The sequence below is a fragment of the Drosophila teissieri genome, chromosome 3R (genome assembly GCF_016746235.2).
Source record: "Drosophila teissieri strain GT53w chromosome 3R, Prin_Dtei_1.1, whole genome shotgun sequence".
Lineage (NCBI taxonomy): Eukaryota > Metazoa > Arthropoda > Insecta > Diptera > Drosophilidae > Drosophila > Drosophila teissieri.
The window spans coordinates 12738658-12751501 of NC_053032.1; the positions used below are offsets into that span (position 1 = coordinate 12738658).

At 46.1% G+C, this 12844-nt stretch overlaps 6 protein-coding genes across 6 annotated transcripts; 3 read left to right on the forward strand and 3 right to left on the reverse strand.

The window, feature by feature from the left end:
• The first annotated feature begins 105 nt into the window (after window positions 1–105).
• LOC122619646 lies at window positions 106–1220 on the forward strand. Its single transcript, XM_043796699.1, has one exon. The coding sequence runs from the start codon at window positions 188–190 to the stop codon at window positions 1094–1096; it is 909 nt and encodes a 302-aa protein (XP_043652634.1). The 5' UTR covers window positions 106–187; the 3' UTR covers window positions 1097–1220.
• Window positions 1221–1521: 301 nt separating this feature from the next.
• On the forward strand, window positions 1522–2733 carry LOC122619644 (N(6)-adenine-specific methyltransferase METTL4). Its single transcript, XM_043796698.1, has one exon. It carries the CDS (start codon window positions 1602–1604, stop codon window positions 2679–2681), a length of 1080 nt encoding a protein of 359 aa, XP_043652633.1. The 5' UTR covers window positions 1522–1601; the 3' UTR covers window positions 2682–2733.
• A 15-nt stretch (window positions 2734–2748) lies between these two features.
• Window positions 2749–5172, reverse strand: LOC122619647 (T-complex protein 1 subunit gamma). The gene is made up of 5 exons (XM_043796700.1): window positions 5073–5172; window positions 4841–4934; window positions 4721–4782; window positions 4136–4635; window positions 2749–4026 (listed from the first exon to the last, which is right to left on the reverse strand). The coding sequence occupies exons 2-5, from the start codon at window positions 4872–4874 to the stop codon at window positions 2988–2990; spliced, it is 1635 nt and encodes a 544-aa protein (XP_043652635.1). The 5' UTR covers window positions 4875–4934; window positions 5073–5172; the 3' UTR covers window positions 2749–2987.
• A 598-nt stretch (window positions 5173–5770) lies between these two features.
• Window positions 5771–7608, forward strand: LOC122619710 (protein PXR1). The gene is made up of 3 exons (XM_043796800.1): window positions 5771–5993; window positions 6045–6766; window positions 6829–7608. Exons 1-3 carry the CDS (start codon window positions 5857–5859, stop codon window positions 7602–7604), a joined length of 1635 nt encoding a protein of 544 aa, XP_043652735.1. The 5' UTR covers window positions 5771–5856; the 3' UTR covers window positions 7605–7608.
• On the reverse strand, window positions 7605–9258 carry LOC122619711 (ADP-ribosylation factor-like protein 6-interacting protein 1). Its single transcript, XM_043796801.1, has 3 exons — window positions 8941–9258; window positions 8468–8833; window positions 7605–8252 (listed from the first exon to the last, which is right to left on the reverse strand). The coding sequence occupies exons 1-3, from the start codon at window positions 8962–8964 to the stop codon at window positions 8049–8051; spliced, it is 594 nt and encodes a 197-aa protein (XP_043652736.1). The 5' UTR covers window positions 8965–9258; the 3' UTR covers window positions 7605–8048.
• Window positions 9259–10239: 981 nt separating this feature from the next.
• Window positions 10240–12809, reverse strand: LOC122619609 (protein no-on-transient A). Its single transcript, XM_043796634.1, has one exon. The coding sequence runs from the start codon at window positions 12721–12723 to the stop codon at window positions 10705–10707; it is 2019 nt and encodes a 672-aa protein (XP_043652569.1). The 5' UTR covers window positions 12724–12809; the 3' UTR covers window positions 10240–10704.
• Window positions 12810–12844: the final 35 nt, after the last annotated feature.

Sequence of the window (12844 nt, forward strand, 5' to 3'; positions counted from 1 at the left end):
TTTGAAAAAACCAAGATTTCAAATTTTGAGCGGCTAAAAAATAATCTAATTCATTTCCTATCGATAAGTCAGCACTTCAAACCCACCACTGTACTCGTATTTAATCAAATATTATGACTAACCAGCTGATTATGATGAGTCAACAATCCGGCTATTTCACTTGGAAAGGCAACTGATTGGAGTCAACATGTCCCAACATTATTGCGGCTACAACCCGCCGCCGCCGAACTTCGAAACCTTTTTCCCAGAAAAATACAAGGACCGACTGCAGCGACTTCCCAGTTTTGGGAAATTGCGATCATCGTGGGAGATCCACAAGCGAGCCACCCTCGTAGTTCTCCATGTGTTTGCGGATGATATCGGAGCGCTGGAGAAGTGGATAGATATGGTATACCAACTAGCTGCCCCTGGGTGTCTCGGCGGAAAGATGGACTTCTACGTGGACGATCTATGGAAATCCTTCATCTTCAATGAGGATGACTTCAGCTTCCTTCGGAGTGAAAAAGGTTGTACAGCGGATTCATATCCCCTGATATACGCCGCAAGTTCCACTGGAGAGGTTTTCTTCTTTGGGGATTTCACTGGACCACATTTGCCCGACCTGGAGAGCCTCAGGCTTTTCTGCGATCAGGTGATAAAGGGGACAGCAAAGGAGCCCACTGCAAGGGATCCCAAGGTGGAGAGTGTAAGCCTAGACCGCTGGAACGAACTGATATACGCCGGCGATAAAGATGTAGCCCTTTGTTTCTACAACTCCCTCCAAAATGGCGAGGAAGTGAATAGAAGACTTATGGCAAATCTGGATTGGCTGGGCCGTAACCTGAAGCAGGAGTCAGTGCTTCTGTACAAGATGGATATACATGGAACTAGTGTCCCTAAAAAGTTTCTCGTAGAGTCCACACCTACCTTCTTCTTCCTCCCGGGAACCCAAAAGCATAATCCCTTGCGATGCAAATACGAGCTCAACATGTGGACAATGCTGAAATTTGTAGCCGAAAATTCCACCGAGGAGCTCTATTACTACAACCGTCGTGGGAATGTTAGACTCCATGCGGAATTATTAACACACATAAAGGATTATTTTAGCTTAAGCTAGAATAAGACTCGCTATTAGTTGTGGTATAACCAACCAGAGTTTTGGAGTTATACCAAAGGCGTTCGAGATTTAATTGACTGTCTAATTTGTCTTTGGTATAACATTAAAACTCCATAATATTTAAGCTTGAACTGTGGAATTGGATATACTATCTAGTGCTGTTTAATGTTCTGAAGATATTTTATCGTGAATTATATACTGATAACATATTTATATTTGTGGCGACCAATAGCAAAATTTAATTATTATTAAAATGTGGTATTATTGAAATGTGATGGGTGCAATTGCCATATATTAGAATAGAAGCGTGGTGAAACTCATGAAACTTAAAAATAACTATTACTCTTGAAATTGGACCAGACAATTTCTTAACGACGTTATATCAAAGAGTAGGGAAATATTATAATAGTTAATTTGGTATTCAATATGTAACTTTTTAGCGCCCTACGAAAACTATCGATAGACGCAGGGATGTCTTTTAGATTACGACAGTTCAATTTCGGGAATGTTGAAATTGCAAAAGAAAACTGAAGATTCGGCGTTGGCTGTGTTCTTGGACCACAGGAAACTGATAAACGAGGCATATGGCGAGTTTTACCTAAAGTCCGAACTATTCCAGTTCCATGCCAAAAAGCCGGACCAAGGAAATGAGGTAGCCAAGGCCAGGAAGCGCAAAAGGAAAGCCGGCGTAGAAGACCCGTCATCCTTGGAGGATTTATACTCAGTGAATGGATATCTAGAGCTTCTGAGCAAGCCCCCTGAACTGGAGGATACGCCTCCGATAGAGAGGCACTGGGAGGATGGCTACAACCTGCCCCAATTGCATGGAGCCAACGAAAGCGGACGGATGCAGCGGTTCGAGGGGCATGATGGATCGAGTGGCGTGTACTTGATTCCCAATCAATCCCGATTCTTCAACCACAATGTGGACAATCTGCCTGCACTGCTGCACCAACTTCTGCCCGCCTACGATCTCATCGTGCTAGACCCTCCGTGGCGGAATAAGTACATCCGCAGACTGAAGCGGGCCAAGCCGGAGTTGGGATACTCGATGTTGAGCAATGAGCAACTGTCCCACATACCGCTCTCAAAGCTCACGCACCCACGATCACTGGTGGCCGTCTGGTGCACCAACTCGACGCTGCATCAGTTGGCTCTGGAGCAACAACTATTGTCCAGCTGGAAACTGCGATTGCTTCACAAGCTTCGATGGTACAAACTCAGCACAGACCATGAACTGATAGCTCCTCCGCAGTCGGATCTCACCCAGAAACAGCCCTACGAGATGCTCTACGTGGCCTGTCGCTCTGATGCTTCTGAGAATTTCGGAAAAGACATCGAGAAGACGGAGCTGCTCTTCAGCGTACCCAGCATTGTGCATTCCCACAAGCCACCACTACTGTCTTGGCTGATGGAGTACCTCCAGTTGGACAAGGACCAGCAGGAACCCAACTGCTTGGAGCTGTTTGCCCGCTATCTGCATCCCCACTTCACTTCAATTGGCTTAGAAGTGCTTAAACTAATGGATGAAAGGCTATATGAAGTGCATCAAGGTGAACTCTGCCACCAGGAAAAGGTAAATTAGCTGCATCTAATTATTGTATTCGCTGACATATAGGTGTAGTAAATAAACGTAAAACAATCCAAAACAGTTATGAGTTTTAACAATTTTATTTGTGTACTGTTAATGAGAGCAAATGCAGCTGAATTTGTGTGTAGGCGGCCAGCAAATGCGTTTCCTCCTTCCAGAGAAGCCAACATTGCCTGGCTGAAGCTAAATGTTAAACATTTGGGGTGGTGTGTGTGGGATTTTGTTTTTTTTCTTTTGAGTGTTAAATTAAGTATTAAGGGATAGTAAGCATTATTAATACACATGGTTGATCGCAGGCTACTACTCCATACCCTGGGCCATGGCCGCCGGGTTGGTGGGCTCGTTGCCGCCGCGTTTCTTCGATCCAGAGACGATATCGTCGATGCGCAGCAGCAGGATGGCCGTCTCCACAGCGGTCTTGTAGGTCTGAAGCTTGACGGCCAACGGCTCCCAGATGTTCTTCACGTTCATGTCCACGATTTCGCCGGACTCGCCGTCAATGCCCCAGGCGCAGACGCCATCGCCGGTGTGGGAGGCGTGCTTGGCGCGGAGGGCGGTCAAGGCACGGATCGTGTTGGCGCCGCAATTCTGAGCGAGTGTGCGCGGTATGATCTCCAGGGCATGGGCCACCGCCGTGTACGGTCCCTTAACCTGCTTGCGCGTGAGCAGCTGGGAGGCAGCCATTTCTACAGCTCCGCCGCCAGCCACCAGGCGTGGCTCCAGCACCAAGTTGCGGGCCACGTGCAGGGCGTCCTGCAGGTTGCGCTCCGTCTCGTTCAGGATGTCCTTGCTGGCACCGCGCAGCAGGATGGTGCAGGCCTTGGGTTCCTTGCACTCCGTCACGAAAGTGAAGTACTCATCACCAATTTTTTTTACCTCAAACAGTCCAGCTCCCGTGCCCACATCCTTCTCGGTCAGCTCCTCAGTGCGGTTCACGATGGTGGCACCGCAGGCGCGAGCGATGCGCAGATTGTCAGTCTTACGCAGCCGACGAATGGCCGTGATGCCAGCCTTCAGCAAGTAGTGCTGGGCGAGATCGGAGACACCCTTCTCAGTAAATACCAGATCCGGTTTCACGGCAATGATGTCGGCGCAGATGCGCTGCACAAACTCCTCCTCGATCTGCAGCATGCGGGTGAAGTCTTGCTCCCCGATGATCTCCACGTTGGTTTGGCTCTCGCCCTTCTTGTACTCCAGCGAGCAGTCGAGCAGCACGATGCGGGGATTCTCGATGAGGCGTCGCATCTTGGGATGCGTCACGTCCTTGTTGATCATCACGCCCTTAAGAACACAGGACTCCTCGATGGCACCACCGGGAATCTTCTCCACCTTGGCATAGCTGTAAAAGTAGTTAAGTTAATAAATTTATGTATTCAAAAAATGTTTGCATAATAAATTTTAATCATCCAATCGCTTAACTAATAAAATCGCTATGGTTTCGTTCTTACCGTTTAATGTCAACCTCAAGACGGCCGTTCTCGCTCAGCGTCACAGTCTCGACGGCGTCCAGGGCAATCTTGACGGCAAGGTCGGACCACTTGCCAATAAACTTGGTGCCCACACAGGCCTTGACCACATCGGCCATCTTAGCCTTATCCTTGACGTCCAACTGGATGCTCAGTTGGGACTGCAGGTGTCCGACAATGTCCTCGAGGGCCTCGCGGTAGGCGCGGATGATAACAGTGGGATGGATCTGTTGCTGGAGGAAGGGCTCGGCGGCGGCCAGCATCTCGCCGGCCAGGACGATAACCGATGTGGTTCCATCGCCAACCTCCTCGTCCTGTGTGCGGGCAATTTCAATCATGCTCTTGGCCGCCGGGTGCTGCACGGTGATTTCGCGAAGGATGGCGTTGCCATCGTTGGTCATCACGATTCCGCCCATGGGGTCCATCAGCATCTTCAGCATGGCCTGGGGCCCCAGGCATGTGCGTATCACATCGGCGATGGCCTGAAAAAAGGCGTTTCAATCAGCAGATGGTCGGAAAACGCGAGAACACGAAAACCCAAGACCCAGACATGTGAGTCACGCATACCTTTCCGGCTTGGATGTTCTCCAACTGCACTTTGCGGCCCGATTCTCTCTTTGTGTTTTGACCTGCCGGTGGGTAATTCGATTGCAATTTGGCTCTACGGGGTGTAAATTTTATACTCACTCAACACGAGTATTGGCTGCTGTCCACCGAACATCTTTCTGGCTGTTTAATTTATTTCTGCGTGAAAACAATTGAACTCGTGCTGGCGCTGCCGCTGTTTGAAAGAGAATGAGTGAGGTTAGACCCGCCGATGACACATTATTCGAGAAGGTTCGATAGAAAATTGAGGCGACCGGCTTGATAGTTACTTCTGCCAAGTCTTTCTACTAATCCTTTTTCTTCTCTCACTTACTGCTAACTAACTCTTCAGATCGTTTTAAAGTTTAATTCAAATTCTTTACAATTCGAAGCTGCAGCTCTCTTAAGAATCGATATCGAGAAACAGTTTGCTTACACTATACAGCTTTTGTTATCGATGTCGCAGCATTGCAATTGGGAGCATTCGCCATAACTGTGATTTATTAGCAGGCGCCCAACATGGTTTCAAATTTTAAATTTTCCGGGTCAGAGAAGTCAAAACTTTTACATTTTTTGAGTTTCAGTGGTTATTAGAAATAAAAATACTTAGATTTTAGCTATTTATTATATGGGTCATAATCATCGGTCATAAGGGAATTTCGGAGCCACCGCGCCCTACCAAATTAACTAAATTAACTAAACTTAAAAAAAGGGTGATAAGCGCTGCACCAAGTTGGAAAGAAAATGGGCGAAAAAGATGTAGAAAATCAAAGAATTGAAAAATATTTATCAGAGCTTAACTGCTTTAAATTAGGATTTTTTGTGATGTTTGGTCATAGAGATGAGTCCCAAGAACATCATTTGTTTTCAATGTTTGGCGATACAAAAAAAAACATATTAAATGCATTTAAAGGTAGTTTTATTGTTATGAATAGAAAAGAAATATTATTTTTTTAATTACGTTTAAAGGGCAGTGTAAGCGCTTCATAAATAAAATAAGTGATCGATATCGATAACAATCCGCGAATCAGCTGTTGCCTGTTTGTTTACGAGTAATTTTGGCGTCAATTTGTTTTTAATAATTATTAAGTTTATTAACTATATAACAATACAAAGCCATGGAGGCCAAGAAGATATCTTTTGGCTTTAGTAAGTTATCCAAGAAGCCAAATATTCTGCCCAGCAAGCAGCCAAAAGAGGAAAGCAAGGTGGAGTTGATAAAATGCTTGGAAGGAAACGAAATTATGCCAGTCGCGTAAGTTAATAATCATATCATAAAACTATTATATTGAACTGTAACTTTTAGCGAAAAAGTAGAAGCTGCTCCCCTTACAATCAAAATGATCGGCATGCAGAAGACTTCATCCGCCTTGGCGAGCCTTATGAGGAGGCGGGCAGTTCTGCTGGGCGAGGAGGAACCCGATCCAGAGGAGGTGACTCCAGCGGCCCAGTCTATATCAGAGGTTACCGCAGGGGGTCCCACGGAAAGTCTGGAACAGAGAGCAGCGCGGGAATTAATATCTGCCAGCCAAAACAACGGTGCCGAAGGTCTAGACGGCCAGAAACTTGTCCTGCCCGCCCTAAAAGCAGACGAACTGCCTCTCGATGGTGCCAAGGAGGCAACCCTGGATGACTACGACAACATACCTATCCAACAATTTGGCTTAGCCATGCTGCGCGGCATGGGCTGGGTTGATCCACCGCCAAAAAAGAAGGGGTCAGGGCCCATTGATGATGCCCCCTTTCTGCGACCCAAAGGTATGGGCCTGGGAGCAGATAAGGCACTCAAACCTAAAGCTCTCCTGGTCCAGCCGGAGAAGAACGAGGTACTGGAGATCAAGAAGCTGGCGTACGTGCGCATCCTGGGCGGAAAGCAGAAGGATCAGTATGGACAAATACAAGGTTTCGATGACCATGCAGGGCGAGTTATTGTCAAAATGGCTATTGGTGGAGCCAAAGAGGCGTTCAACGAGTTCCTTTGTCAACCCGTATCCCGCAAGGAGTACTCTCAGTATGGCAAGTGCATAAGTAAGTGGAGCTTAGGAACATCAAAACTTCCAAATTTGTGACATTTTTACACTTACTTTCAGACACTGCCAAATACGAAGAGTTCAAAAAATGTGAAAACGAGCATGGCCAGATTATTGTAAAGCAGGAAAATCCGTCAGCAAGAAGGGACCGCAGGGAAGAAATTAGATCACATCGGGACGAAGCTCAAGATCAAAAGAGTTTGAAGCCGGAGGACCAGAGATCTAGCAAAGAAGACTATCGCAGGAGATACAAGGAAGAAGATAAAAGGTGTTACAAAGATGAAGATAAAAAACTGTACAAAGAGGAGCAACGCAGACCGTACAAAGACGAGGGCAAATTTTATAAAGAAGCCAAATCTTACAAAGAGGAGGGGGGCCGAGAAAAAAAGAAGTATGTGCAAGATTCACGGAGTAGTAGCTCCTCCATATCTAAGCGCGAGGAACGTGAGCGTCGTCGTTCGCCGAGTCCCAGAGGCAGAAGTCCATCTAAATCTAAGCGGGAGGGCCGTGACCGAAGGCGTTCGCCAAGTCCCCGGAGCTCCAGAAGAGCAAAGAGTAGTTCAGACGAGGCGGACGATACGGGAGAGTCCACCGAGAGCGACTCAGACTCTGCATATGAGCGCAGAAAGCACAAGAAAAAATCATCCAGCCGCAAATCAAGAAAACACTCAAAGAAGTCCAAAAACAAATCGAGGAAGGAGGACGACTCCAGTTTGGAGAGCGATGACAGCCTTGATGGAAACCATCGTCGGCACCCCAGCAAGCACAAAAAGAAAACCAAGAGGAGCAAGCACGTCAGATCCCGCACGCGGTCAAGGTCAAGAGACCGGAAGTGATTGATCTATTCAGTTGAAATCTTTATTTAAATATAGTTCATTAGACGCTTAAGTTGATTTGTATCTTACTTGGGATTATCATAAATTTCAATTAACTCACAAAATAATCACAAAAATGCCTTGTCTTTTGTTGCGCGTTCTTTTTCTCTCTCCGTACGCCTCGTTTCGAGATTCCTTCTGTCTTACATGTTACAAACTTATAGTAGGAGATGTGATGGGGCCAGAACCACGACGGGATTTGCTAGTTTTCCGATGAAAATACTCTTCATACGCTGCTCTTATCTTTTAAGATATCATATCATATCATAGTTTCAAATTTAATGCTTTTAATGTGTGATTTAGTGATGCGATGTGTGCACTATGGCAAGAAGATGACTTAGGCTTGATATATATTTTTGGTCAAATGGTGATGAGTTTATCTGCTTGTTTGAGATAAGGATTCCATTACTGCAGCTTCCTCTTGCCGCACTGGATCTTCTCGTTGATAATCTTCGATGCCGTTTGGGTAACGGCCTTGAAAACGTCCTTGTTCTGTAGCCCGGGCCACATGACGATGAGAAGGGTGGCTAGGTACATTAGCAGTAGGTTGTTGATGATGGCTCCAATCCAGGCGATAGCCAGAAGACCCAAGCTTATGACGATTACGAACTGGAATCAAAACGAAAATGTGTGAGATGATATAATTAATTTGAGATAATATACTAATCTAGAATTCTGGCTGCTGTGGAAAGCCAGTCAGTGTTAGAGGTTCCACTGTAAATCAAACTTTAAATTTGCAGTAAAGGATCTACTGCATCTACCAGGTTCTAAAGCTGTTCTTCCCTTTTCATGCACATGTATACATCCCTACCGCTTTCACTCACCACTGTGGACTTTCGCTCCTTGAAGAGGTACTCGTACCAGACCACCAGGCTGCTCTTGACGGCGCACACCTGGCCGCACACGTCCTCAAACTTGGCCTCCTGGTCGCCATCCCAGTTAACTCCGCCGAAGAGCAGGCGCGACACCGTAGGAAACACGTAGTTCAGTAAAATACTAATGAGTCCGAGGAGCGACAACAGCGTAATCAGCGAGAGGTCCAGGTACCACAGTACCAGGTACAGGACGCTGATGGCGCCGAACACCACTCCGGCGTAGTACTGCTTCTCCCAGGTGATCACGCCGTACGCTCCCACGATGGCTGTCCGGAAGGGCTCCAAGTCGTGCTTCAACTTGTTTAGGGCTCGTTTCTGCCGGAAAATTTGCATTTACTGTTATATTAGTTCGCGGGGCTTCTGCACAATGGCGACGCCGTTTTCCGGCCGCAAAGCTTTTGCCAATTACGCCCTTTGCTCACCTGGTCGACCTGCGATGCTGCCATGCTGGCGTTTCCGTGTTACTAGGCGGTCGGAGTTATATTCCGAGAAATGAAGTTGATGCCCAAAGGTGTTGCTTTCTGTTTGAGCGAAAAATCAATTTTCTTGGGTGTTTTTTAAGTCGCCAAAGTCGCAGTGTGACCGTTGTTCAACGTTTTGAAAAGACTGATCAAGGGGTTGTTTCATTCAAACGGCGATTGTATTTTCCCTCTGTACTTATCGATTTTTTCTTTCTATAACTCTGTGTTCAAAATTTCAACTTTTTCAAATCTTGTTTTGATTTGGCTAAAGTCTGATTCTAGCATAAATTACGATGACGTATGGGCTTACAGTTCTCTTTAAAATCTTGACAGCACCCTACCTAAAAAGGTTCACTTTACGTATCAGGCGTGAAGGCGTGTCCAGAATCAATTAAGTAGCAGAACTATAAGGCCATATATGCAAATAGATTAGTTAGTTGATTAATATAGTGTTGAACCCGTATTATTCAATTTGAAACTAGAAAAATGGGAGGCAAAGCATCATTTTGGCTTTTGTTAGTTAATCAAGCAAATGAACAGCACACACGTAGTTTACTTAGATTATGAACTTAAAGCCTTATACATATATTATTTTATTAAATTTCCGAAAAGGAAAAGGTAATGTGCAAATTATTATAAATATAGATCTTAGTAGTTAAAAACTTGAAACAATAACTGAAAAATATAAGATATTTGCTGAAACCTCCTTTAAAAGAAACTGTTTTTAACTGTCTTGAGCTTAAACGATGCTGAGCTGCAAAAGTGTGTTAATGGAGGGACATAATACGTCTGGGCAAAAATCGAATCAAGAGTGATAATCTGTTTCCATTTCGTGGAAATTAGAATTTATGGTTATTACAGGGTAATTCGACTGTAATTTTTGATTGCTTGCGGTCAATACAATTGTGTAATTTCAGGGTGGATGGGAGGAGGGTTCATGCAATAGATCATTCTGTTTACCAAATAAATGCTGTTGTTTGAACAAGTGATTGCATTTTGACCTAATATAAGACAGCGTCTTGGGACTGAAGCCAGCATTCAACATATTACTGATTTTGTGCTTTAACGCATATGTATATTACCAACTTAAATTCCCGTGGAAGCTTAACTTTTTCTTTTATTTAAGAGATGTGATGGAAAATTAACTGAAACTAACGCAAGTCCGCGATTGAATTATTTACTCATAAAGCAAAGTAAAATCCACCTATCTGCAGCGTACGATTATAAAAACTAGACCCCATAATTAAATTCTCCTCGGAATAGTCACTAATTTCAGTCGTATCTTCATATATTTAATTTGATGATAGACAAAAATTAATCATGTTACTGGAAATAGTCACTACATATATCTAAAATTATCGTAATGAATAAATAGATGCACGTAATGATGAAAAGATGAATGATAGATTTCAGGTGATTTTCTTTGAAATACTGCACATCTTGTAAGCATGCCATTTGGGTTTGGATTTTATGTTTCTTAAGGTTTTTTTTTGTCATTTTCTTGTTATTACATCGTGGTGGATTTTTTGGGGAGACCCGATATCATTATATTTTTTAAATTATATAAATTCAATTGATATTATATTATTATGAGAATGCATCTGTGCTTACTCGATCCCTTTCTTATTTTCTATTGTTCACTCATAGCCGAGCGAAATGTCCAATATTAAGCGTAATCAATGAGATTACGATTGTTTTGATCGCTATTTATATTGGTTTCCATGTCTAAAAGCGTCGGCGTCCCCATGGAGCATTGTTTCCACCGCCACTGTTTCCGCGCTGGTTACCGCCAGCTCCAAACTCGAAACCGTCCAGTTTATCTGGACCTCCAGGTCCAGAATTGATTCCCACCATTGCGGAATTGTTACTGTTGTTCGGAAAAACCTCAAACGGGGAATCGACAAAGTTGTCAAATCCAGAGTTGCTACCTCCGCCGAATCCCTCTTGCTGATCGAGAATCATGTTAAGCTTATGGGCCTGCATTAGCAATTCACTTTCCTGCTGACGGGCTCGCATGTCCTCCTCTTGGCGAAGCATTTGGCTCTGGTGACGACGCAAGTGTTCCTCCTCGCGGTTTCGCATCTCTTCAGCATGTTTCTCGCGCATCTCCCACTCCATTTTCTTGCGCTCGTTGTCCACCTCGCGCTTCCTCAGCTCCTGGCGCAGCAGTTCGGTCTCCTGTTCGTAGCGGGCGTACTCCATCTGGGCCTCCAGCTTGTCCTCCTCCATTTTCAGCTCACGCTTAAGTGCGTCCTGTTTGCTCTTGAAGAGATCATGCAATTGCTTCCAGCGAGATCCATACTCGTGCTCAAACGAATTCAAATCGGCGAAACGCGGTCCAATACTCCGCTCCTGGGAGAAGTCGGGCATCTTCTTATTTAACGCCTTCTCCGGTAGGCCGTCGTTGTCGTCGTTCACCTCCATCGGTTCCACCAGACACGGACGCAACGAAGCAGTCAGGAAGAAGCACTTTTCGTTACACAGGCGCAAACAGGCGCTGGCCGAGGACTTTTTGCTAAACTCAACAATTCCTTCTCCGGTATGCTTACCACGATCGTCCACGCTGATGATGGCGCGCTCGATGGGTCCGAAGACCTCGAAGGACTGGTACAGCAGCTCGTTGGAGACGAACTGGTTGAGATTGCTCACACGCAAAATAGTGGCGTTGGGCGCAAAGCGGACGCGCAGCTGGCGTCCCTTGCGCATAGAGCCATCTAAAGCGCGCTTGGCCTTCTCGGCATTTGGGTGGTAGTCTACCTTCAGGAATGTAAAGTTCTTCTCCGGGTTCGAGAAGATCTCGCTAACCTCGCCGTACGGTTTGAACATCTCGCGCAGTTCGTCATCGGTTATGTCGTTGGTCAGGTTGCCAACATACAAGCGGTTGCGACCGGAGAACTTGGTCTCGGTGGGTAATTCAATGGGCGGCAACTCATGGGTGGGTCCACCAAGGCTGCGCAGTCGTTGGGCAATGAAGAAGTCATCGCCGCCACGTTGGCCACCGCCGCCCATCAACGAGTTGTTCATGCCTCCTGGTCCTCCAGAGCGCATGCCGCGATTTCCACGCTGTTGGTTTCCACGCTGCTGGTTTCCGCCTCCAGGTCCTCGGAAGCCCTGTCCTCCTTGATTGCCTTGGTTGCCCTGATTACCAAGACCCTGCCCATGGTTGGCATTCTGATTCGGCTGGTTTTGACCACCTCCTCGTCCTCTGAAGCCCTGTTCTCCTAGATCGCCTTGATTTCCCTGACTAGCATTCTGATTCTGCTGGTTCTGGCCATTGCCACGACCTCGGAAGCCCTGTCCTCCTTGGTTACCCTGGCCTGCTTGGTTGCCCTGACCCTGGCTGGCATTTTGAATGGACGGACTTGGGTTGGCAGTTGCGGGTTCATTGTTCTTTGCGGGCACATTGCCCGCAGCCGGCTTCGGTGATTCGTTCGTCTGCTTTTGATGTGCATTATTGGCACCTTGAAAACCCTGCCGGTTTTGATTTTGGTTGCCGCCTCGATTGCGATTTCCGCCGAATCCACCGCGGCCACCACCACAGCCACCACCACCTCCAGCTACTCCGCCACCGTTCTGGGTGTTTGCTCCAAATCTTGCCTTTTTCTCAGCAGGATTACCGTCGCTGGCGGCATTTTGCTTGGGGGCTGTGTGCTTGCCCAGATTCATGTTGTTCGGATTGCCCCTTTGCTGGCGCTGTGGCAACGGCGAGGCGTTCGAATTGTTAAGCTTAACAGCGCCTTCCATTGCAAAAAAAAATTACTTTTTCGCAGATTGAACGCTCTATGTCAAAAATCACCAATTGGAAGTGTTGCCAGGTATGAAAAAGAATGTTACCAGGCACTGCAAAGTGTTTTGCTACAACTGC

Excerpts from the sequence above, each read along its gene's own strand:
- LOC122619646 (XM_043796699.1), top strand. The coding sequence starts at position 188 with ATGTCCCAACATTATTGCGGCTACAACCCGCCGCCGCCGAACTTCGAA.
- LOC122619644 (XM_043796698.1), top strand. The coding sequence starts at position 1,602 with ATGTTGAAATTGCAAAAGAAAACTGAAGATTCGGCGTTGGCTGTGTTC.
- LOC122619647 (XM_043796700.1), bottom strand. The coding sequence starts at position 4,874 with ATGTTCGGTGGACAGCAGCCAATACTCGTGTTGA. Across the intron at positions 4,783-4,840 it reads GCAGCCAATACTCGTGTTGA|GTCAAAACACAAAGAGAGAA; the intron begins GTGAGTATAAAA and ends ACCCACCGGCAG. Across the intron at positions 4,027-4,135 it reads CTTGAGGTTGACATTAAACG|CTATGCCAAGGTGGAGAAGA; the intron begins GTAAGAACGAAA and ends CTACTTTTACAG.
- LOC122619710 (XM_043796800.1), top strand. The coding sequence starts at position 5,857 with ATGGAGGCCAAGAAGATATCTTTTGGCTTTAGTAAGTTATCCAAGAAG. Across the intron at positions 5,994-6,044 it reads AACGAAATTATGCCAGTCGC|CGAAAAAGTAGAAGCTGCTC; the intron begins GTAAGTTAATAA and ends TGTAACTTTTAG. Across the intron at positions 6,767-6,828 it reads TCAGTATGGCAAGTGCATAA|ACACTGCCAAATACGAAGAG; the intron begins GTAAGTGGAGCT and ends ACTTACTTTCAG.
- LOC122619711 (XM_043796801.1), bottom strand. The coding sequence starts at position 8,964 with ATGGCAGCATCGCAGGTCGACCAG. Across the intron at positions 8,834-8,940 it reads CAGCATCGCAGGTCGACCAG|AAACGAGCCCTAAACAAGTT; the intron begins GTGAGCAAAGGG and ends ATTTTCCGGCAG. Across the intron at positions 8,253-8,467 it reads AGGAGCGAAAGTCCACAGTG|TTCGTAATCGTCATAAGCTT; the intron begins GTGAGTGAAAGC and ends TTTTGATTCCAG.
- LOC122619609 (XM_043796634.1), bottom strand. The coding sequence starts at position 12,723 with ATGGAAGGCGCTGTTAAGCTTAACAATTCGAACGCCTCGCCGTTGCCA.